Raw genomic sequence first — 22,268 nt, forward strand, 5'->3', positions numbered from 1 at the left:
AGGTATTTGGGGATGGAATGTTGCTAGAAAATGTCTTATTTCTTCTCTTTTTTTTTTTAATGTCTCTTTGCACTAGGTTCTTCTGCCCCTCAAATTCCTCTTCCTTTATGGAGAATGAATGTCCAGCTGGCCACTACTGCCCTCCAAGTACTGCTTCTGCCACTCAGTTCCCATGTCCAAAAGGGACTTACAACCCCCAGACTGGAAGCAGCCTGAAGGCTCACTGCACCCCCTGTGACCCAGGCAAGCGGCAAATAAGGACATCTCAATATGACAGGAGAATGCATGAAAATTGGGAGTGTTCTTGAGCTTCAGGGGTGACTTGTGTAGCTTCCTCTCTGGAGTACCTGGGGTGTTTTCCTGCCCCTACTAACGGCATTGCATTGCTTTCTCAGGGCACTACTGTGCACTTGTGGGGCAGTCCCATGTTACAGGACCTTGTCTGGCTGGGTTCTACTGCAGAGGAGGTGTTTCTGTTCCAGCACCTACAGATGGTCTTCTGGGGAACACGTGCCCAAAGGGGACTTACTGTCCTATGGGCTCTGCCTTTCCACAGCCATGTCCTCCTGGTTATTACAGCAACTCAACTGGGAATACTAGGATCAAGGACTGTCTCCTGTGTGATGCAGGTACAATATCAAAAGAAAGCATGAATGAGATTCTAGCCAAGCACCAGTATTTCCAGGGCTCCTGAGACACTTTGTGGTTCCAGAGCAAGCAATCATGAACAACTGCTTTCATGGAGAGATACAGGGTAGAGCATAAAGGGACTGCATCTGCACTGTGAGCTTCCCTTTCTCCACCTTTTCTCTATGTGGTTTTGTACTAGGAGATCCTAAAGTCACAGAATCACAGAATGGTTTGGGTTGGAAAGGACCTGAAGATCATCCAGTTCCAGCCCCTTGTAGATGATACAAGGAGTGCTGTTTGTTCAGGCATGTAAGCTCTGTACTTGCAGCTATTCCCAGTGACAGCATCTCCAGGAGAATAGATGTTGGTGCTATCAAACATGATGCTTCAGTGATTATTTCCTCATTGCACACTTGCTGTTTGTCTGTCTCATGCGACCAGTATCATTATGGTCCTTTTGTGGTTCCTCTTCATTTCAGGGTATTTCTGTGATGGGACTGGACTTGTTTCTCCAACTGGATTATGTGAGGCTGGGTTTTACTGCAGTGGAGGAGCCATTTCTGCTAAACCTCCCAGGGTAAGCTGTGCTTGTACTGTGAATAGTGTAAAATGTATCTGTGGAACTGAAGACCATAAAGTCACCTTAGTTCTTCTGCCCCTGATTGAACTGTCCCTTAACTACATTATGTTGTGTATTGGGTGCATCGGTGCATCTGGTTTCTTGATAGCAAAAGGGGCAGTTGGCCTTCTTTCAGCTTTTACATCTAAAAGCTGACCAAAAAGAACTCTCTATTTGCATACTGATTCTGCAAAGCAGAGTGAAATGCTGTATCAGATTAGAATTCCAGAGGTTAGGAGTGCAGGAGTTTGATGAGAACATTGCATCTGTCAGCCCCCCTCCTAGGCAAAATACAGTGAGAATCTTTAAAGGTGGTAACTCAGCAAACACTAGGTTATGCCTCAGCTTTCTGCAGACTATGAATGGTGAAAGGGTGATGCCACCTTCCAAATGGCCATCCCAGCAAGTTATGGGCACAATTCTGATCCCTTCTTTTGGGAAAGGAACAGGCGTGCAGCCTGAGGGATGAGCACAGGATTTCACACAACACATCTGGTTCTCATCGGCATAAGAGCTTGACCCAAATCACTTTGCAAGGGCCACCCCTGAGTTGGTAGCCTTGTAACTGGGGTGTTCTTCTTGCAAGACAACGGTCAGAGGAGGACCCTGTCCACCGGGACATTACTGTGAGGTGGGGAGCAGCAGAGCCCAGCCGTGCCCTGCGGGGAGTTACAGCCCATCCTGGAGCATGGCACAGTGTTTGGAGTGCCCAGAAGGCTTTTACTGCACGGCTGGTTCCGCAAACTACACCGACTGTCCTGCAGGTGGGTCTGGTCGTTCTGCCCACTCATCCCGGCACAGTTTGGGATTGGGTAATCTGAGATTAGCAGATGCCCCGGCAGCTGTTTGGAGTGGATTTGCCCTTGGACTTGGTTGCATGATGCAGCAGATGGACAGGTCAATGTCTTTGGTCAAAGCACTTAAGCTCTTTTGAGATTCGGCTCCTGTCTGAATGAGGAAAATGGTAAATAGAGCATCAGCTTTGACCTTTATCGTACACTTTGAGACCTTCTCACTAAAGCTGAGAAGCTTGGGATCAGTCCTTCTCAGATGAAGAGAATGCTGTGTCTAGGTTGGTGATTCTCCAGCACGTGTTAACCTTTGTGAAACCTCTCTCTTCTTTCCTAGGTCACTATTGCCCCAGGAATACAGAATTTGCCACTCAGTATCCCTGTCCCCCTGGAACCTACAGCGAAGCTTTAAATATCTGGGATACTTCCAAGTGCCAGCTGTGTCCTCCCGGAAGGGTCTGTTCCAAGCCAGGCCTGACAAGACCAGATGGACTGTGCATGCCTGGATGGTTTTGTCCACCTGGATCCACATCAAGCAAACCAGTGTTTCTTGGCAATCACTCTGGTACAAAGGGGAATGGTAGAGCATGATGGCTGTTGTTATTGAGAAGGTGGCATTACAGAGTCACCTGTAGGGTCCAGGCAGTTCAGGGTGGGTTACTTTCCTGTTTCTTTTCCTTCCTTCAGCACTCTGGTTCTGTTTTCCTGAGCTGTTTAGGTACTCTCAATTCTTCTGTTTCAACTCAGTCTATGTCTTTTCCATTAGCAGGTATGGCAGCTCCAGCTTCTGGATCTATTGGCTTGTGCCAAGCAGGAACCTTTTGTCCTGCTGGGTCCTTTCTTCCTCTTCCCTGCACCCCAGGTAGGAGAAGACTGCTTGCTTCCTGCAGAAATGGGGTTTTGCCCATGTGTGCTGCTCTCCCTTTTGCCAAGAGCAGTAGGCAATTCCAGTCTTGTGCTGGGACTGGTTCTGAGCACTCTTAGATGGCAGCCTTGCTTCTACCCCTGCATCAGGTTCATACTGTGCAACAGCAGAGCTCTCAGCTCCATCAGGTCCCTGTGAGGCTGGCTTCTACTGCACAGGGGGCTCAATGCTCCCAAACCCCATGGATGGAGCAGGAGGGAACATTTGTCCTCGAGGCCACTTCTGTCCTGCAGGGAGTTCTTCTCCATCTCCATGTCCTCCAGGTAGGTTTGATGGCAGCTGCTGCATTCAACCATTTCTCTTCCCAGTGCACTGCTGAGCCTGAGGCTGTACCATTGTCCTGCTGCCCCTTTATTTCCCCAAGAGACAGCTGCTATCAGCACAAAGCTCATCCTCTAATCCAGTGCTGTTGTATTGGGAACAGCAGTCCTAGATGTGTCCTCAGAGAGTAGCTGCAAAACTGCCTCAGAAGCCTCAGCTTGTGGCCTACATGATGCTGAAGGAGAGGTCACACAGCCCAGCACACCACTGCCACCCTCCCTGCACATCAAGAGCTGTCCTTTACCGTCACTCTTCATGAGACAGATGGTTAAGTTGAAGGAGAAAGACTGTGGAATGTTTGTTTCTTTCCTGTTACATTAAACAAGTGGTTGCACTGCTCAGTCCAGACCAGAAATAAAGAGGAATTCAGCGCAGCCAGCACTCAGGACCAACCTGTCATCTACTCTCCAAGGGGACTCTACTCCCTTTGGATTCCTTTCTTGCCAGCATCCTCTTGGCATCTTCTGCAGGAGGTTTCTGGGGCTGGTGTAGTTAGTTACTGTGTGAGCAGCTCCCGCTCTTTTCCTTTAGTCTAGGATGACAAGAGTATGTGCTTTTGATGGCTTTTTCTTTCCAGGCTCCTTTTTGGCTCATGATGGGGGCCAGTCAGCACAGGATTGCCAGGCCTGCTCCCCAGGGTGGTTCTGCTCTCAGCATGGCCAGAGATCCCCAGAGGGCTTGTGTAAAGAAGGATGGTTTTGCCCAGAGGGCTCTGTGTCAGCCCAGCATTCAGGTAGGAAATCTTTGGGTCGTTCTTTACCTACAGGAGGCACAGGGCTTAAAATCTGACCTTAGTTACGCTTTCAAGTCACGTTTAGAAATGACTAGTTCTTTAGATTAAAACGCGTTTGCAACACAGGTTTAGTGGTGTGTAAATTGTGTGTAAATGTAGTAGGAAAAATAGGGGATCTTACCAAGGCAAAACCCAAGCTGAAAACAATATCCCAAGAGAAGTTTATTCCATGGGATATTTTCACCTTTGTTAGAAAGAGAGCAAGAAGATGCATAAGCAGTTGTCTATTCTCTCTTTCATAAGAGTGATATACGCATAAGTGTAACTCAGATTCTGATGGATTAAAAACATCCATGGGGCTCTGAAGGGGAAGTTATTGAACCATGTGGCAGTGCAGAATGGCTTTATAAAGATTTTATATCCTATTAAATCTTCCAGTTCTAGGTGTGTGGTGGTGCTTCCCCTCATGGCACTATAGAGCTGTTCAGCACATAAGCAGAGCAGTGACATTACAAGTGTGTTTCTTTCTTTGTTCCTAGACTATTTGTGTCCTGTGGGTCACTATTGCCCCACTGGCAGCGCAGAGCCCATACCCTGTCCCTCTGGAAAATACCAGGATCAGGCTGGGAAAAGCCAGTGTGAAACATGCCCAGCAGGGATGTAAGTGAAGTGGATTCTATCCTTGCTCTTGATGCTTTCCTTAGGAATTAGCATGTGCATTTCCCTCTGCCTTAGACTGCTCTGTGTGTTGCATCCTTTGATACACAGGGCTGGTTTTCTTGTTTCTGTTATCACCTTTCCCTTTATTGTGTCATTTTTCTGTACCACAGTCTATGAACCATAGAAAACCCATCCTGGGAGCTCTGTCTGCTGGGATGGACAAAATGCTCCTGACAGGTTGCATCTTGGTTCTCCATTTACTTCCTTCCATGTAATTGACTTTCCTTTTATTGTGGAGTCTTAGACTGTCACTGTTGTGCACAAGTTTCTTGGCCTCTGGCAGGACTTCTGGCCTGAGGCAAGACTTGGGCTCTTTTGGGCAGGTTCTGTGCCCTAGAAGCCCAGCCAGGTGACCTCCAGAGCTTCCCACATGGTGTGGTCAAGGCAGTAGAATGCGCAGCAGGGTACTACTGCCTGCCAGGAACAAAAGCTGCCAATCAATACCCATGCCCAGAGGGCACCTACAGCAACCAAACTGGGCTGGAAAATGCCAGGGGATGCAAGCCTTGTCCTGGAGGCATGTTTTGTGCCAGTGCAGGTAGGAATCACCTATGGGTTACATAGAATCCTAGGCTGGTTTGTGTGGAGCAGAGCCGAAAAGTTTCTCCAGTGGGTGCTCTTCTGTATGCGGTTTATGTGACTTTGAAGTAGCATTTGCAGTGAGCTCTGGGACCCCTTGAGTAGGATTCTTTGTGATCACGCCCAAGACTTTTGCAGTCTTTTGTAAGCTGAATGAAAGAGGCAGATTGAGGTGCGTCTGGTTAAGCAAAGATGATGGAACCACAAACCAAGCAGCTTGGGTTCTAGGACTCATTAGTTTTCGGTTGCCTCTTAGTGGATAGAGCAAGCCCCCCCGTCTGTGAAGATGATCTAGAAAGCTCTTTAAGCCTTTAGCTACCTGGTAAATGAATACGAAGACCCTGGATTGAGCTTTTAAGGGGCCATCAGACTCTGCAATCATTGTGCTGACAAGGCTTGGCTGGGTTGTTTAGTCCAGAAGCTGTGATTTACATCACGCCACTGGCTTATGTTTTATGCTCCTTGTCTTTAGGACTCTCCTCCCCAAGTGGTCCTTGTTTGCCTGGGTATTACTGCACTTCAGAGGCTCGAGTCCCCAATCCTGCCCATGAAGAGGCAGGCAGCCTTTGCCCAGCAGGACATTACTGCCCACCAGGCAGCAGCAAGCCAGAGCCGTGTCCCGCTGGCACCTTTCTGCCTCAGGCTGGGATGGGTCATGGTAATGCCTGCGTGCCCTGCCCTGCGGGGAGGTTCTGCCAAGGAGAAGGCCTGGCCAGTGTTTCTGGTGTGTATTGCGTGCATCTGACATCTTTCTTGTCTCCCAGGATTGGCTTTCTTGATGTTCTCTCATTGCTTAAACCTAATGCAGGAGCTTTTCTCCCTTGCAGGAACATGTTACGCTGGGTATTTCTGTCACCGTGGAGCCACGCAGCCAGATCAGGAGCACTGCCCCCCTGGCTTCTACTGTCCTGAAGGCTCTGAATCCCCAGTCCCTTGCAGTCCTGGAAGCTTCAACCCGAACAGTGGGAAATGGCAGCCTGCAGCCTGTCAGCCCTGCCCAGCTGGGTACTTCTGCAGTGGTGAGTTACACAATGTGAGCCAAGATAGACACCCACTGCAGCTTTATCCTTACAAGCTCATGCTTAGCAGGTACAGGAGAAGAAACTCGGTTAGTGCCACGCATCTTCTTTGGTTAGCAGCAGTTTATGCAGGATGTACACCAATATAAACACCCCAAGTCATTTGTCTCCCAAAACTCACGTTGGGATCTCGGTAGCAGTCTCAGGTCACCCGCAACACTTCTTGCTTGTTATCACACCTTTCTCCCTTGGCTCAGCCACATCTTCTAGATGCCTATTGTGTCTTTGGCCTCAGGAAAACAAAATAGCTCAGCAAACGGGCCCTTGGTGCTCGCTAACAGCCAGGGTCTCTGCAGCTTCTCAGATGTTCTTACCATCTGGCTGTGCAAGATGTTTCTGTGCTCCCCAGCCAGCACTGCAATGTCTGTGGTCACGCTGACAGTAAGAGCTTCACCCATCACCTTCTGTGAGACAAAGAGGCTTTGACTTTCTCAGGTGAGGAATTGAAGCAACAGGAAGGAAATGACTTGACTGAGCTAACACAAAGCTTCTAGCAGAGCTGGAGCCACAACTGAGAGCGTCACTCACAGCTGAGCATTGAATTGGAAGCCTGTGTTAAACCAGGCAGATAATTCAGAGCTTACTTTCCTGTACAATAAGATGTCCTTTGTCTGAGGCTGAACTTCAGAGAATTGCTGCTTTCTGACATGTATTACAGGCATGTATGTATGATGGAGATGGTGATTTCAGGAGCTAAGGGTTTCCATTGTCTTTGATCTGGCAAAGGAAGAGGAAGGGGTTTGCTTTTGTCGTTGCAGAGCTGGGTAAAACCAGTTCTGAAGGACCATGTTCTGCAGGCTACAACTGCACCCCTGGCCAGACTTCTGTAACCCCCATCACTGCCCACGGGGCTTTTACTGCCCAGTGGGATCTGCCTTTCCTATACCCTGTGAGAATGGGGCATAGCAGTCCCAGGAGAGGAAGGACTTTGTGACCTCTGCCCAGCAGGACTCTCCTGTGAGGAGTGTGAAGGGGGGGCTGTGTGTTGTGGTAAAAGGGATTCCATGTCGTTTAGGGCTGAGTCTGCCTGTTAGTGACACAGACAATAAAAGGTTATTCTGAATGCTGCCTTTCTTCTGTTAAGGTTCTGCTAAGTCAGTGTGGGTTGGACGGGACATGCAGGAGCAGCAGTTTCTGCCAAGAATGGAAGGCAAAACCCGTTTCAAAGCCCATGGGGTTGTTGGGTGAACAAGTAGGCTGAAGCCAAATCTTTCTCCTATTTGGGGAGAGAAGCTCCATGCCCAGGAAAATACCAGTTACGAAGCTCTCACTGTGTCACTGCTCATGCATGCAACAAGATGAACCACACGGAATGGGGCTGCACAGCTCCCTAGATGGGATTGTGCTCCTAAAGCCATAGGCAGCTCCTGTCACCTCCCCTGAGCAAGGTGCTGTGCTTGTGTCCTAGGCTCTGGAGCGCATACTCCTGAGGTGTGTCCTGCTGGGTACTTCTGCCTGCCTGGCACCAACTCCAGTTTGGAGCACCCATGTCCAAAGGGCACCTTTGGCCCCAGGAGTGGTGCCACCAATGAGTCTGACTGTGAGCCCTGCCCCACAGGTGAGCAGGGAGTTGGCACAAGCAACCCAGGGGCATACATGGGAGGGATGAGGAATACTTCTCCCTTCATGCTATTGACTCCTCCGCCGATCTTCTGTGCAGGCCCTCACACTGAGATTGCTTTTCTGCTCCTTGCAGGCATGTATTGCTCAGCACCAGGCCTGTCACAGCCATCTGGATTTTGCTATTCAGGTTATCATTGTGCCAAGGGAGCCATCAGCCCAGCCCCATTCAAACACAGGGTGAGTAAGTGCCAGGCAGCAGCGCAGTAAACCCGGTGACATGGGGACCTGTCCCTTCTGGGGCAACGTTTTCCAAGCATTTCTGCTCTCTGTGGGGTTGCTTGTGCCTTTTATCGCTGCCCTTGAGAGCTCCTCAGATGCAGTGACATGCCACTGCTCTTGATGTCCACTGCAATGTGTTGCTGCCCACAGATAAACTCTGCTCAGACCCCTGTGTAGCTTGCACTGAGGTGTCATGTCTAATACCTCCTCCAGGAGATGACACAGGGATGGGATAGCCACATCTTGGCAGCCAGTGCCAGCTGTGGTCTTTGTTTAGTTCCAGTAGCAGCAGACTTGTAGGACCTCAACATCAGAAGGACATGGAGCTGTTGGAGGAGGAGGGGGCCAGGAGGATGCTCAGGGGCTGGAGCACCTCCTGTATGGAGCCAGGCTGAGAACACTGGGGCTGTTCAGCCTGGAGAAGAGAAGCTACGGGGAGACCTCAGAGCAGCTTCCAGTGTCTGAAGGGGGCTACAAGGATGCTGGAGAGGGGCTCTGCATCAGGGACTGTAGTGATAGGACAAGGGGTGATGGGTTCAAACTGAAACAGGGCAAGTTCAGGTTGGAGATAAGGCAGAAGCTCTTCCCTGTGAGAGTGCTGAGGCGCTGGCACAGGGTGCCCAGAGAAGCTGTGTCTGCCCCATCCCTGGCAGTGTTCAAGGCCAGGTTGGACACAGGGGCTTGGAGCAAGCTGCTCCAGTGGAAGAGGTCCCTGCCTGTGGCAGGGGTTGGAGCTGGAGGAGTTTTAAGGTCCCTTCTAACCCAAACCGATCTGGGATATTATAACTCTGCTCCTCTGTGCCCTTTCCAGAACCTTGTCTGTAGCACATGGTGCCAAGTCTCTCAGTAACACTTCTCTCCTCTGTTTTATTGATGCAGGTGGAATCTTCCAGCCTTGGGCTGCCCGGGAATGACATCTGTCCTGCAGGGCACTTCTGTCCCCGTGGTACAGAATACCCTGTGCCCTGTCCTCCTGGCTCCCTCTCCAGCATGGTGGGGCTGGAGGCAGAGGAGCAGTGCCAGCCCTGCCCGGCTGGACGCTACTGCAGTGGGGCAGGACTGTCTGATCCAGCCCAGACCTCGCCGTGTAACGCAGGGTATGGGCAGACACTCGCTTCCTGGGGCAAAATAGCAGGATTTGCCTTAGAATCTTTGAAGTTATTTCACTGGTTTTATCAAAACTGAAATAACCTGGGTTTCCAAGGGATGTTTCTTATGCAACGTGCTATAGTGCAGGGTGTCCCTGTTCATTGAAGGGGGTTGGAACAGGATGAGCTTTGAGGGTCCCTTCCAACCCAAACCCTCCCGTGATTCTACTGTGGTGACCCTTGGTTCTTGGTTATTGCCTCCCCCGTCTATTTCCCCAGAACAGGGCTGTGAGCTCTTTGTTTCAGGTCTGAATTCTCTCTCTACAGCTATGTTTGCCTGGAAGGAAACTCTGCTCCCTGCCCTTCTGATGGGATTCATGGATACAGATGTCCCAGTGGTTTCTACTGTCCTGCAGGCACTGTGCTAGAGCTGCCCTGTGAGCCTGGCACATTCAGCCCTGTGCCTGGGGCCAGCGCCTGCCTGCCTTGCCCTGCTGGTATGGCCTGCAGCAGGGCAGCCACTGTTGAGCCACTGAGCTGCCCCAGAGGTGAGCAACACGAGTGTGCGGCAATGGGAAGAGGTACTGATGCCTGCACAACTGCTGGCGCTGGTTCACTCCAGGGGATGGGGTATTTGCCCTTGGAGCAAGCTCAACGTGTCCACCTCTTCTCCTTTCTTTTTTGAGCAGTGCCTCACTCCCCTCTCCCCATGTTACAGGTTACTACTGTCCAGTTCAGACTGCTGCCCCCCTGCCGTGCCCCGAGGGGACACTGAACACTGTGGAGGGGGCATTGGCCCGCAGCGCCTGCAGGCTGTGCCCAGTGGGGAGGTACTGCAGAGGAGATGCCAACTGGGAGCCTGATGGTGAGTTTGGTTCATAGCAGACACCCACCACAGGGGGGTTGGAGAGTCAGGGCTGAAGGATGTGGGGAAGTGGAGAACGTATCTCAGGGAACAGAGGTAGTGAAGGCTATAGAAGCGCACCCCCTGCCCTCTGTCTGTGCCTATCAGTCATTTCTGTTTCATTCTTCGAGCTGAGCATTTGTTTTGGATGTCGCTTTCATGTAACTGCATCACTTCTCTTATCCCCCTTAGGTTTTTCCCCTTTCTCATTCTATGTTTTTAACCCTTTTATTGCTCTTTTCTGTCCTCCAAAATCCTACCCTTCCCATTTAAGCACGGAGTAGGCGTCACTGGGCCAAAAGCAAAGGTTGGAGGCATGAAGAGCAGAGCCACAGCTCTTCCCACACAAGACAGAATATGGGGAACCAGTTAGAGAAATGAGGAGAATAGGCAAATGCCAGATGAGGTCAGTGCAGGTCAGGAAGGGCAGTGATAGAGACCAAAGATGGATGGGAAGGAGAGAAGGCAAACCAAAGGCCCAGGATATCACCAGTGATAACACAGGTTCTTGTGGGGGGTTGAGGAGGTGCTCCCTCGCTGACCGCCGTGCCATGGGCTGGTGACTGCTGCCCTCTCTGTCCCCCCATGGCAGGTCTGTGTTCAGCTGGCTACTACTGTGAAGGAGGAGCCACTGATGCCATTCCACGTGGGACACCTGCATTCCCGCTCAGTGGACCCTGCCCACTTGGGCACTATTGTCCAGAGGGCACCCATTTCCCAGTTGCCTGCCCAGCTGGGACCCTGAACAATGCCACGGGTGAGTGTGGCTTCACCCACAGGGTTCTCCTGTGGTCCACAGGCAGTCAGGCCTGAGGGTGGCAATGGGTTATCAGTCCAAAGAAGCGCTGACGATGCTGTGGCAGCACTGGGTGTACATTCATCATCTCCCTGCTGGCCTTCACTTCTGGTTTGCTCCCAGGTGGTGCCTCCCTGGAGAGCTGTGTGCCATGCTACCCTGGCTCCTTCTGTGCTGGTGTTGGGCTGAGCTCTCCAACAGGACCTTGTGCTGAGGGGTTTTACTGCCCAGTGAACTTCAGCTCCGTCAGCCCCACAGCTTTTCTCTGCCCTAAGGTGAGAGGTGGGTCTCAGCTCCAGGCAGGAGGTTTCATTTCCCACAGTCGTGAAAGGCCATGGAATTGTTGATTACATCCCCGCAGGACGCTGCTTGGGCAGTTCTGGGATCACCCTTTATACGGATCCTATCCCCATGCAATCCGCTTCCTCCTGTCATTGCCAGGGTCACTTCTGCAGCTCCGGGGCAGCCCATCCAACGCCGTGCCCTGCTGGGGAGTACCAGCCAGCCAGCGGCTCTGCAGCCTGCATCCCGTGCCAGAGAGGATTCTACTGCCAGGAGCTGGTGGCAGGAGACCACAGGCGCTGCCCCCCACATTCCTACTGTCCTACAGGTACACTGGAACTTGCACACCAAGGATCCCAATGTTGTGGCTTCACTGTGACCCAGGAGTTGTACAAACCTAATGTGTGTCATCCTGTAAGCCAGGTGATGGGAAGTGGCAATGAGCAGATGTGGTGTAGTTGGCATCTTGCTTCCTGGGAGTCAGCTCCTCCGTTATAGAGTCTTGTCAGAGCACAACAGGGGTTTTATTGTCTCTGTGGGCTCCCTTTCAGGCACAAGGGTTCCTCTCACATGTCCCGAAGGCACCTTCACTCCTGCAAATATGACTGGCCTGTGGAATGAGAAGGAATGCCTGCCTTGCTTACCTGGTCACTACTGCAGGTTAGGATGCATTTCGATCTGGCATCTTTCCTCTCCGTTTTAAGCAGTTTGGCATCTTGTTTTGTGCTGATGAGTCGATGCCAGGCTCCTCCCAGCTCTCTACCACATCTCTCGTTCAAAGGAAAGAAACAGAAGCCTAGACACAGCTTTGGGGTACAGAGGTGTTGGACCCATGAATTTTGGGGGCACCTCAAAGCAGTCTGATACATCTGAAAGGGATAGTAGGTAGTGCTTCTGAAAGCATGAAAGTAATGCAGGAATTCCAGCCCCGTGGAAAGTCATCCACAATTGCATCTAAAGCACTTTGCCCATGTTCGTGGAATTTGAACTGAGAACTGTCTGGTTCAAGCTATCTGCATGGTTCTGTAAGTGGCAAAATGGGTCTGTTTTCTCTCTCGTATCGGCATAAGAAGGTCTTTTTCATTGCCAAGTTCATTGCATCTCTTCCTGCACCAAATCATTAGCAGCAGGTCCTACAAAGCCTCTTCACTGCTCTCTCTGCTCCAGGCATGGGCGGCTGGAGGGGAAATGTGCTGCTGGATACTTCTGCCTTGCTGGGAGCTCCCAATCCACTCCCCAGGGCCACAGCTTCTCCTGGCGCTTGCTGACTGGGTGCCGCTGGGGTCAGGAGTGTGCAGGGCTGTGTCCTGCAGGTAAGTGAGGATCTCAGTAGTATGTTAAGTGTAAGCACAGTGACTTGCTGGAGAGTATCTGTTATCGTGCAGAACATATTGTGATCCCTTCTGCGAAGCTGTCATTGCTCATTGGTTTCCTCTGGTTTTGTGCCTTTTGAACAAAGAGGTGTGCCTGACCTAAAGGCTGCCTTGAATTTATAGTGCTAGACTGCTGGTGCAGCTGTTTTGGCTCTCTAAATGCACAGCAGCATCCCCACAGCTGTGTAGGTGTTCATCCTACAACAACAGGAGGCTCTCGCTGAGCCATTTTTGCCATTGGAGGGCTTTCAGATCTTATTTTCATCTCCTTGCCATCCCTTTCTGTAGGTTTCTACTGCCTGGAGGGATCTGAGGTACCAACACCGTGTCCTGCGAATACTATTAGAGGTGTTCCAGGAGCTGCGAAGAGAGGAGACTGCCTCCCCTGTCCACCAGGCCACTGGTGCAAAGCAGGTAGGAACTTGGAGCTGACCAGGGAGGGGAGGGAATGGGCATTGTTTGTAAGGAGAGTTTGTATCCTTGAGTCTGGTGATGGCTTTGGAAAGCTGGCCTAGGAGAACGCCTAGGAGACCAGATACTGCAGTGGGGAACAGTCCTTGCAGCAGGCACACTGTCTAGTGATGAGTTCTAGTGACTGCAGAGGAAGAAGGCACTGAGCTCTTAATACAATGTGCTGTTCCAGCAAACACTGGAAATGTGGGAGAGCCTGAAACCACAACCAGGCTCCAGATGTCTCCCTGTGTCAGAGGGGATTGGATTGTGAAGGTGGATTATGCACATCTGTGCAGGAGTTCAGGAAGGACCCAGCGAGGACAGAGAAGGAAAGTGTTCCAATTACAGTGCAAAGCTGACTCCTTAAAGCCCTGCTTTCTGCTTGCTAGGGGACTCAGAGGCCTATCCATGCCCATCAGGACACTATTGCTTCGGAGGCAATGGCAGTGAGCACAGCAGTCTCCTGGCACCTCAGAAATGCCCTCCACAAACCTACCGCAAGCTGCCAGGAGCTCAGAGCCTGACAGATTGCCAACCCTGTCCTCCTGGCTACCACTGCCCTTTGTCAGGTGAGTGCCAGGTGAAAACCAGCCTTTTCCTGCCTCTGGAGCTGGTTACAGGATTCCCTGAGATGCAATAGCACTCAGAGCCCTTCTCTAAACCCCCTCATGGCCCTGTCTTCATTCCTTTCTCTTCCTAACAGGTCTGACCGGGTTTGAGGATTATCCCTGCCCCCCTGGATACTGGTGCCCAGGTAAAGGGGATGCTTTCCTTTGTCCAGCTGGCACTTCCAGGATCCAGCCTGGTGCAAAATCATTGGAAGAGTGTGCTCCCTGCTCACCTGGATACTTCTGCCCGGATCCAGCAGAGACAGGGCTGCCTAACACCCAGGGAGTACCTTGTAAACCTGGCTATGAGTGCCCAGCAGGTGACGTGACCATGCTCCTGTTTTCTTTATTTCCAGCTATTTCTGGCTGGAATCAATCACTGTTTCCCCTTGTTTTCCACCAGGTTCAGTAAATCCAAAGCCTTGCAGGCCTGGCCTGTACTGTGCTGCTCACACAGCCCTGCCTTCCGTGTGCCCTGCTGGGTATTACTGTCCTGAAGGATCATCAACATACAACAGCCCTGAGCAGCTGTGAGTACCTGGGGTGCTTGGTGCAGCCAGCTTTAACTTTCTAAGGACTGAATATTGTGAAATGTGCCTGTGCTAAAACCCATTTTAATGCTTCAAGCATGGACTTTGTGCACTGTGCAGAAGCAAAGGTACCTCTGGAATAGAAAACAGTCATGGATTTGGCGGCTGCTAAGGCTGAGAAGGGGGATTTATGATTTCTACTTGTTAGCTTGAGCCTGGAACTAGGTGAAAACCACTTTTAGTTTTGCCCTCGGTTAGCACTGGCCATGGAATCCGGAAATCCAAACCCTTCCAGACACTTTTCCTTCTTCCCTCCTTGTTTTGCATCCCAGGTGTGTGTTTCCCTACTACTGCCCCCCAGGCAGTGCCCATCCGCTGCCTTGTGAAGGAGGGTACATGGCCCTCAGCTTGCCTGGTCCAAGGGATTCGCCTGAGAAGTTCTGCAGGATCTGTGATGCAGGCACCTACCGCAGTGACCCCCTCATCATGTCACCCTGCCAGCCCTGCCCTGCAGGCTTCATATGCCCACAAGGTAAAAGGAGCTGTCACAGAGGAAGGAGGCAAGAAATAGCAGCTTAGACTGCTAGTTTTAAGTTCTGTGTGGGCAAAGCTCTGCTGCTCCGCAGTTATAAACCCTGGTGTGGGCTGTCACATCACTTTGTGGAGCATTTATTGTGGTAGGTGGTTATGGATGAAGAGAAAGGAGCCCAGAGTGGTTTGGGTACCCATGTCCTGTCTCCCAGGGGATGACCCCTCTGGCCCTTGGGAACCGTGTTCTCCCTACTTCTGTGGCTTAGCTGAGAGGTTCAGAGTTAATGTATTACCAGAGGAGTGAGTCTAAGGGCTCAAAGTCTGTGACAGCCTCTGCTGCTTGCAGCCTGAGGGGTTAGGAACAGCTTTACGAGTACCGCAAGCCTGTTGGCTGGTATCCTGTGTGAACTTCACTGATGTGTGTTGAGCTCCCATGAAAGAGATCTTGTCTGCTCGCTCTTGCCATTGGATTTGACCAGTGAAAGAGGCAAGACAAAGAAATGAAGATTTATATTTTAGTATCAATGAAATAAATTGAATGTTTGTGAACTTTATATACAGCTGCCTATGGTAAATGCCCCATCCTGGGCAGTGTCCAGGGCCAGGTTGGACAGAGCCTTGGGTGACATGGTTTAGTGGAAGGTGTCCCTGCCCATGGCAGGGGGTTGGAACTGGATGATCTTAAGGTCCTTTCCAACCCAAACCAGTCTGGGATTCTATGATAGAGAGGTGTGGATATGTACAACGGCAATAAGTGGCCTCTGCCTATCTCTTGGCACGTGCTTCAGTCTCTACGCAGTGTCTGTGTCTCCAGGCAGTGAGAGTTACCACAAGAAGCCTTGTCCCAGTGGCCACTACTGCCCTGCCCTGGCATCTGCCCCTCTGCCCTGTCCCCCGGGGACCCACAGGAGCAGCAGCTTTGCAAAGCACATAGAGGATTGCCAGGCCTGTCCTGCTGGCACCTTCAATCACCTCCCTGCCCAGGCTGCCTGCTTCCCCTGCGGCAGCTCTTCCTCCTCTCGGCCCGGTGAGTCGCTGTGTGTGAGTGAAACTTTCACCTCTATTGAGAGACCAGGAAGGAAATCACCCAGAAATGTGATTCCCCACATTGTGGTTCCGTGATGGGCCACAAGTCCTGGGATCCTCATGATGCTGTTGGTGCTACCAACTGCTCTGCCTCTGTCCCACCCAGAAGGAGAATTCCATTTCCAAAGCTTTTCTTCCTCTTACACTCTTAGCCAAGGGGATTTGTCTCCTTCAAAGGAAGAGGTGAGCAGCCCTACTAATTCTTGTTCTATCATTGCTTTGAAAACATTGGAGCTTCGCCAAGAGTACTTTTGCCCTGCACTGGGGAGCTTGCATTAAGTATAGGTGTGCCAAAGTTGGGCACTGAACCATATCCAGCTTGGGAGAAGGCTGGAAAACTGGAAGGTAGGTGGCAAATGCCTTACCTTGTGTACTGTGGTGGATTTGAGGCACAAGAGACGGGCTAGGCAGCATTGACTAAGTCCTTACCCTACCTAATGGCTTAATGTACAAGTGAGTGGAGCGTTTGTCAATGTGCCACTGCTGCTCTTCTCTAAGGTGCAACCAGCTGTACCTGCCACGGGCTGAACCGGGCTTTCCAGCAGTCGGATGCCTCCTGCATCTGCCAGGCAGGTTACATTTACTATGATGAGAGAGGCAAGATGGACCCTGACAGCAACAGCGATCAGGATTGCCGGCCCCAGGTAAAGCTTGCCTTCAGAACAGAGCTGTTGTGTGATACAAAGGGGAGGGAGGGTGATTTGGTGCTTCAGGCCCTGTCTCAGGGTGCGTGCATTCAATCCGAGTTCAGTTCTCTGGGCTGCTGCAGACACAAGTCCTTTAGCTGCTTTGTTTGACCGTTCCGTGTAGGGTAATGGCACTTGCTTTTGCCAAATTCATAAGAGTTGGAGGCAAAGGATGCTTCTTCCATGCTGTGGCAATGGGGAGCAACACAGTGTCACAGACAAATGACAGATGCAGGAATTAAAGCTTCCACATGGCTCCTATGGAGTCCTTCGTCAGCCCTGCTTGAGGAGCTTGGATGGGATGCCATGGTCTTTCTTCCCTGCTTTCCAAGTTGTCTTTATCAGCCCTTGCGGGGTTACCTTTACTTGAACGTCAGCAGCTTGCAGGGGGAGGATTTGCGGGGTGCTGCCCCTCAGTGGGAGCTGCTCGGGTGTCCCTCACTGGCGGGGGTTGCTCTTCCAGGTGGATGAGCTCTGCGCTCCAGGAGCGGTCCGGCTCGCAGCCACACGCCAGTGCGTGCTTCCCGAGCGGTACGACTGCTCCCCTGCCTGCGGGCCCGCGGGGGGAGAGGTGAATGCAGAGCTGGGCATGTAAGTGCCATCCAGAAGGGCCTCACAGTGAGTTCTGAGTTACTGATCCCATCAGGGCATCCCGAGGGAGGTGTCAGGGGCAGAGACACCAGAATGACACTGAGGGACAAGGTGAGGGTGGGCAGAGCTCATGTTTTCCGAGGTAGACCTTCTCCATGTGCCTCAGGTTGAGGAAATCAACCCTCATTCCCCCCCTACCTTTAATGCCAACTAAAACACTAGCTTAATGCCAACTAAAAGCTAGTTCTTGTCAAATTATACTTCTAAGCTTTTTGTGGAGGAACTTCCGTATTGCAAAATCTCCTCCTGACATGGACTGCACAGAAATGAGGTGTGTTAAAGTTAAACTCTGTTTCTTTCAGCCATTGACTGAAAGCAGAACTTTAGGGAGGGATGCATAACACTGCCACAGGACTGAACTTGATCTCTATTAGATACCTGTTAGAGAGTGGGGTATTACATTTTGGCCTTTCACAGGCACTGAATAGCAGGCAGTGCTGGGTGAGGTGGTCTGTGAGCTTGCTCCATCCTGGTTTCCATGGACATAGTGTAGATTGTAAGATACTGGGGTCAGCCTGACCATCAGTGTGTTATAGCTGTTTGCTCAGAGATCGGAAATGATCAAGACCTTTTGTCCTCTGCACAGATGTCACTGCAAGCAGTATGTCTCTGCTGAGGAACTGTGTGACCAACTGTGTCTGCTGAGAGCCCCACGGATCTCCTTGGGATTTGGCATCAATAGAGAGCTGCTGCTGAGGATGAACGGAGGAGAAGTGTGGGTAAGTGTGAGGTTACACAAGGGTGGAAAGCTGCGAGTAGAGAGGAGAGACTCTCACTGCTCAGGTTCTGCACTGCTGAGAGATGACAGCTTCTGAATGGCTGGCGAAAGCCCTCCGTGGAGCAGTCTGGTACAGCTGACACTGATCACAACCCAGGCTCGAATCAGTGCCAAGTGTTGCCTCTGCTTTTAACAGGAAGTGGCAAACGTTCTGGGCCCAGATGAACACGTGCAGAAAAGCCAGCGGGTGCATTTGGTTCTGTTCAGTCCCACTGGAGTGCTGGGTTTCATTGCCTCCAGCACAGATGCTCTGGATGCATTTCTCACAGGTAAGGCTTGAGGGTGACCCAAAGTTCCAGTCAGACAAAGCCATTCATTTCCTTCCAAGTTGGCACAGAGGGAATTTATTGTCCAAGTTATTTACAAAGTTGGGAGAGATCTTGTTCTCTGTGGGAGTAACCAGTGGTGACCTGCACTGGCTCTCTGGGAGCAGGTCAAGTACAGCCTGTGGAATGATTCTGGCCTTCCAGGAAGCTAGAAGGAAACTCCACTCGAAGGCAGGTCTGTTGCTGGCTCCTAACTCCGGTTGCTGGCTCCTAACTCCGGTTGCTGGCTCCTAACTCCGGTTGCTGGCTCCTAACTCCGGTTGCTGGCTCCTAACTCCGGTTGCTGGCTCCTAACTCCGGTTGCTGGCTCCTAACTCCGGTTGCTGGCTCCTAACTCTGGTTGCTGGCTCCTAACTCCGGTTGCTGGCTCCTAACTCCGGTTGCTGGCTCCTAACTCCGGTTGCTGGCTCCTAACTCCGGTTGCTGGCTCCTAACTCCGGTTGCTGGCTCCTAACTCCGGTTGCTGGCTCCTAACTCCAGTTGCTGGCTCCTAACTCCAGTTGCTTCTCATTTATGGTAGTGTGGCTGAGAGCAGAATTTGACCTCGTGAGCTGTAATTGCCCACAGATACAAAGAGAGAGTTCTCTGTTTTCAAGAGCTCCTCATTCTGCAGAATTCATTCTGTTTCTTGCCCATGCCAGGAGACTTTTCATCACATCAGTTGCTACAGAAAGGTCATCGAATCCAGAGGGCTTCCTCCACAGATACCCACACCTTGCCCCTTGTTCCTAACCCAGTAGTATGCCTGGAAGCAGGAGACACGATCCTTTTCCAGCTCAGCATCGATTCCCACAGTGAGTGTTGTTGGGTCTCTGTGCTCTTTGTGTCCAGAGCAACGACTCCACATCTGGGAGCACGGCATATGAGCACATTCCGATACCTCCCTGTCTCTCCTGCCTTTGGGGGACTCCAGAGTTTTAGCCTAGTGACTTACATGGTGCTTTTTCACTTTTTGACTGGATCTCTACAGAATAAAAATATCATTTGTCCTCTGTTAGAAAGCAGAAGATGTTGTTGGGCAGTAATGCACACCTCAAAGGAGTTGGCCCTGCATATGGCCCCATAAGAGAAATGCAGCTCCATAGTTCTTTGCCAGACCAGTATCAACTGTCCTGACTGAAAGTGGGTCACTGTTGCTGACACTGTGCTGAACCATTCCCAGATCGTGCATCCAGCCATTACCCTGTCTATCAGAAGCAGCATCTCTATAACAGCAACCCAGGCTGGGATTTTGGAGCCTTCCGAAGGTTGGACCACCTCATCCAGGAGACTCACCTCAACATCTCCTGGTAAGAATGCCTGCTGTGGTTAATATGCACATGTCATGGTCAGGACTTGAGGGTGAGTGTGTCATGGGATCGGTGAGCAGTGAAAATGCCAGCTTGGTGTGTTCATGTATTTGACTGTCAGCACAGCTGGAGGCTGAAGGAAGCTTGGATCAACCTTCCTTCCTTTTCTTCCTTACTTTCTCCCTTCCAGGTTTGCCCATGTTTTCCTGGAGTCTGGGACATACGTTTTCAGGGATAGGACCATTCAGGAGCACTTCCTGATCGTGACTGTGAATGAAGCAAACGTGGGTTGTGACCCCCGAGATGTGTCCTTCCAGCCCTCTTCTCTGTTCCAGCTGGCCAGACATGGAGTTCTGAAGCAACAGGACCTGAACTTGGCTCCTAACTGGGCCACTATCACAGGTACAGCCAAAACACTGTGAGAGAGGGAAGGACCAGTTGTGCTTCTCCCCACTCTCTGCTTGAAGAATTCAAGTGAGGGCTTTGTTTCCCTTGACTTGAAGGCAGAAAGTGCCAGAGTGTTTTAGTGCTAAACTCAGCTGAAATGAAAGGCATCATTTATAAGGTTGCTCGAGGCTAAATACAAGGGCAGTCGAGGTCTTTCCTCAAAGCTGTGCCTCTTTAAGTGCTGTGCACATACCAGTCCCGTGTCCATCAGTGGGAGGACAGTAAAGCAAGAAATGAAAGTGTGGCTTGCATCCTCCTTGCCATCCCTCTTGGCTTTCCCAGCAGTTCTCTTTGTTCTGGGCTCCTTAACCGTGGTGCTGGCAACCCTGGCTGTAGTGCTCCAGCCTGCTGTGCCCATCATCAGCCCCCTGAAGGGTTGGAAGCCACGATGGAGGAGCCTGGGTGAGCCACACATCCCACCGGAGTACATCCTCCTTAAAGACAGGTAAACCCCCTTTGCATGGGAGCTATCAGGACACCCTGATGGTACAAAAGCATGTCCTGTTGCATTACTCTCAGTCCCTGATGCTGGACCTCTTGCCAGCTCTACAGTATGCTTTGTCTCTAACTGCACAGGGAGCTCGTTGGTGTTACCAGCAGCGTGGTGTGTAACAGCTCTGTTGTGTCCATCTTTGTTTTGACTTCAGAATCTAGCCAAGAAACCTATCCTCCTGCTTGGACTGGGCTGGTGATAGTGCAGGATCTGATTTTACTGAGGACGAGATACTCTTCTCCCTCTCCTGTCATTCCTTTTAGCCTTCAGTTCTATCAGACAGTCGGTCCTCGTGCTTCTGGAGAAGATGCTGGCTTTGAAGAGAAGGGAGCTGTGCATAATGCAGGTAAAGTGCTAGGCCAGTTTACTGCCCATCCTTTTGTCTTCTGTTAGCTCTCTAGTGTGATACTTTCATACCTACTCACCAAGGTCACACAGGCACTTTGGCTGTCCTGTACTCATGTGTGCACATTTACACACACCACACACATTTCCATTCTAGGTTCATTTGATCCCCTCAGATGGGGACTGTAACCTCCTGTCATGGAATGGGTCAGTGTTTTATTCCCTAGGAGGGCAGTGGCCAGCCCTCTTTGGCCTTGTTTGCCTTTGGGAAATAAACCTCATCTTGGGAATTTCAGGATGTTCACAGGGTACAGTAAAATCCAGAGCACAGCCGATGGTGATGCTGAGAACAGAGGAGCAGAAACCCTGAGTTAGGAGGTGATAGAAACACTCCTCCCCCTCACTAAGGAACGGGACCTTCTCTTACATCTCTTGCCTCTTCTGCTTTCCTCCTTCACACTACACCATGCTGTTGCCTCCTATGGACAGGCAGTGCCCCTTGTGGGAAATAAAGACTTGTGGCCACTCCCCAGACACTTTGTGTTTCAGAAGAGCATTTGACACGGAGGCTTCTGGAGGATTTCAGTGTTCGCACCCTCTATGATAAGCTGGAAGATCAGAACTTGCACCTGGCATCTCAGCTGGCCAAGCACAGGATGGACGTGCTGGTGTTCTACAATGGAGTCAGCCTGCAGATCCAGAGTCTCATGGTCAGTGTGGAAACAACTGAGGGAAGGGAGTCTTGCAACTGCGACGTTTGTAAGATAAATGGTTCCCCTGCAGTGGCAGTTTGCTCCTTTCAGTCCCTTCTTTTGGCATAACATAGTTGTGCTAATTCCTGGTTTTATACAAGAAGCAGAATGGGTGGACTGTGGGACTTGCAGAGTTGAACACTGCTGTTCTCTGTAAGCAGGACATGCTGCAAGCACTGGACCCTGAAGACTTGAAAAGGGCTCATGAGCACAAACCTGCAGAGAGCAGCAGGGCAGCAGCGTGTGCTGAACAATGCGATGGGCACTGTGGACACAACTCCCAATCAGGTGAGAGAGCCAAAGTGCAGAGCAAGAGAGCAGCAGTGTCAGGGAGCATCGGTGGGTGGCACAGTGCGTGATGTGTACAGTGGATGGCTCATACACATGAGAGGACATCCCACAAGACCTTGTCTTCCAGTGGTGCTGTAGTTCTGTAGGAGCTCTGTAAGAGCTGACAGCCTGTCTTCGTGTGAGTTCATTGAGAAGCCAGGCACAGCTTAGGAACAGGTAAGCACGGAGTTCTTTGGAAATGCTACAGCACGAGGCAGCTTGGAGGCACTGTGTGGCATTTCCAAAGGTTCGTGCTCTTGGTTTTGCTCTGGAGATCATTG

General features: G+C 51.1%; 2 protein-coding genes and 2 long non-coding RNA genes across 4 annotated transcripts; all 4 read left to right on the forward strand.

Annotated features, from left to right (window-relative positions):
- The first annotated feature begins 515 nt into the window (after positions 1-515).
- On the forward strand, positions 516-1,972 carry LOC133280966 (uncharacterized). Its single transcript, XR_009747323.1, has 3 exons — positions 516-629; positions 1,110-1,207; positions 1,836-1,972. It is a non-coding gene; the product is annotated as an uncharacterized LOC133280966 (long non-coding RNA).
- A 1,120-nt stretch (positions 1,973-3,092) lies between these two features.
- LOC133280965 (uncharacterized) lies at positions 3,093-4,744 on the forward strand. The gene is made up of 3 exons (XR_009747322.1): positions 3,093-3,228; positions 3,864-4,019; positions 4,559-4,744. It is a non-coding gene; the product is annotated as an uncharacterized LOC133280965 (long non-coding RNA).
- Positions 4,745-4,826: 82 nt separating this feature from the next.
- Positions 4,827-9,755, forward strand: LOC133280980 (uncharacterized). The gene is made up of 7 exons (XM_061476068.1): positions 4,827-5,277; positions 5,791-6,042; positions 6,146-6,337; positions 7,806-7,955; positions 8,094-8,197; positions 9,119-9,336; positions 9,655-9,755. The coding sequence occupies exons 1-7, from the start codon at positions 5,227-5,229 to the stop codon at positions 9,753-9,755; spliced, it is 1,068 nt and encodes a 355-aa protein (XP_061332052.1). The 5' UTR covers positions 4,827-5,226.
- LOC133280981 (multiple epidermal growth factor-like domains protein 6) lies at positions 9,573-22,016 on the forward strand. The gene is made up of 24 exons (XM_061476069.1): positions 9,573-9,875; positions 10,046-10,192; positions 10,824-10,988; positions 11,151-11,302; positions 11,469-11,637; positions 11,861-11,969; positions 12,477-12,622; positions 12,971-13,096; positions 13,525-13,704; positions 13,839-14,063; positions 14,147-14,273; positions 14,606-14,805; positions 15,619-15,831; positions 16,389-16,534; positions 17,040-17,167; positions 17,814-17,946; positions 18,142-18,274; positions 18,973-19,125; positions 19,494-19,620; positions 19,811-20,022; positions 20,350-20,512; positions 20,824-20,906; positions 21,455-21,615; positions 21,819-22,016. The coding sequence occupies exons 1-24, from the start codon at positions 9,827-9,829 to the stop codon at positions 22,014-22,016; spliced, it is 3,645 nt and encodes a 1,214-aa protein (XP_061332053.1). The 5' UTR covers positions 9,573-9,826.
- Positions 22,017-22,268: the final 252 nt, after the last annotated feature.

Source organism: Pezoporus flaviventris, unplaced genomic scaffold (genome assembly GCF_033815535.1).
Source record: "Pezoporus flaviventris isolate CSIRO_AGI_PZ_B2104156 unplaced genomic scaffold, CSIRO_AGI_Pfla_v1 ptg000093l, whole genome shotgun sequence".
Lineage (NCBI taxonomy): Eukaryota > Metazoa > Chordata > Aves > Psittaciformes > Psittacidae > Pezoporus > Pezoporus flaviventris.

What these genes read in the sequence shown, in the direction of transcription:
- LOC133280980 (XM_061476068.1), top strand. Translation starts at nt 5,227, where the DNA reads ATGCCAGGGGATGCAAGCCTTGTCCTGGAGGCATGTTTTGTGCCAGTG. An exon ending in AGGCCTGGCCAGTGTTTCTG is followed by an intron (nt 6,043 to 6,145) that starts GTGTGTATTGCG and finishes TCTCCCTTGCAG; the next exon opens with GAACATGTTACGCTGGGTAT. An exon ending in ACCTCGCCGTGTAACGCAGG is followed by an intron (nt 9,337 to 9,654) that starts GTATGGGCAGAC and finishes CTCTCTCTACAG; the next exon opens with CTATGTTTGCCTGGAAGGAA.
- LOC133280981 (XM_061476069.1), top strand. Translation starts at nt 9,827, where the DNA reads ATGGCCTGCAGCAGGGCAGCCACTGTTGAGCCACTGAGCTGCCCCAGA. An exon ending in TGGCTATGAGTGCCCAGCAG is followed by an intron (nt 14,064 to 14,146) that starts GTGACGTGACCA and finishes GTTTTCCACCAG; the next exon opens with GTTCAGTAAATCCAAAGCCT. An exon ending in GGGAGCTGTGCATAATGCAG is followed by an intron (nt 20,907 to 21,454) that starts GTAAAGTGCTAG and finishes TTTGTGTTTCAG; the next exon opens with AAGAGCATTTGACACGGAGG.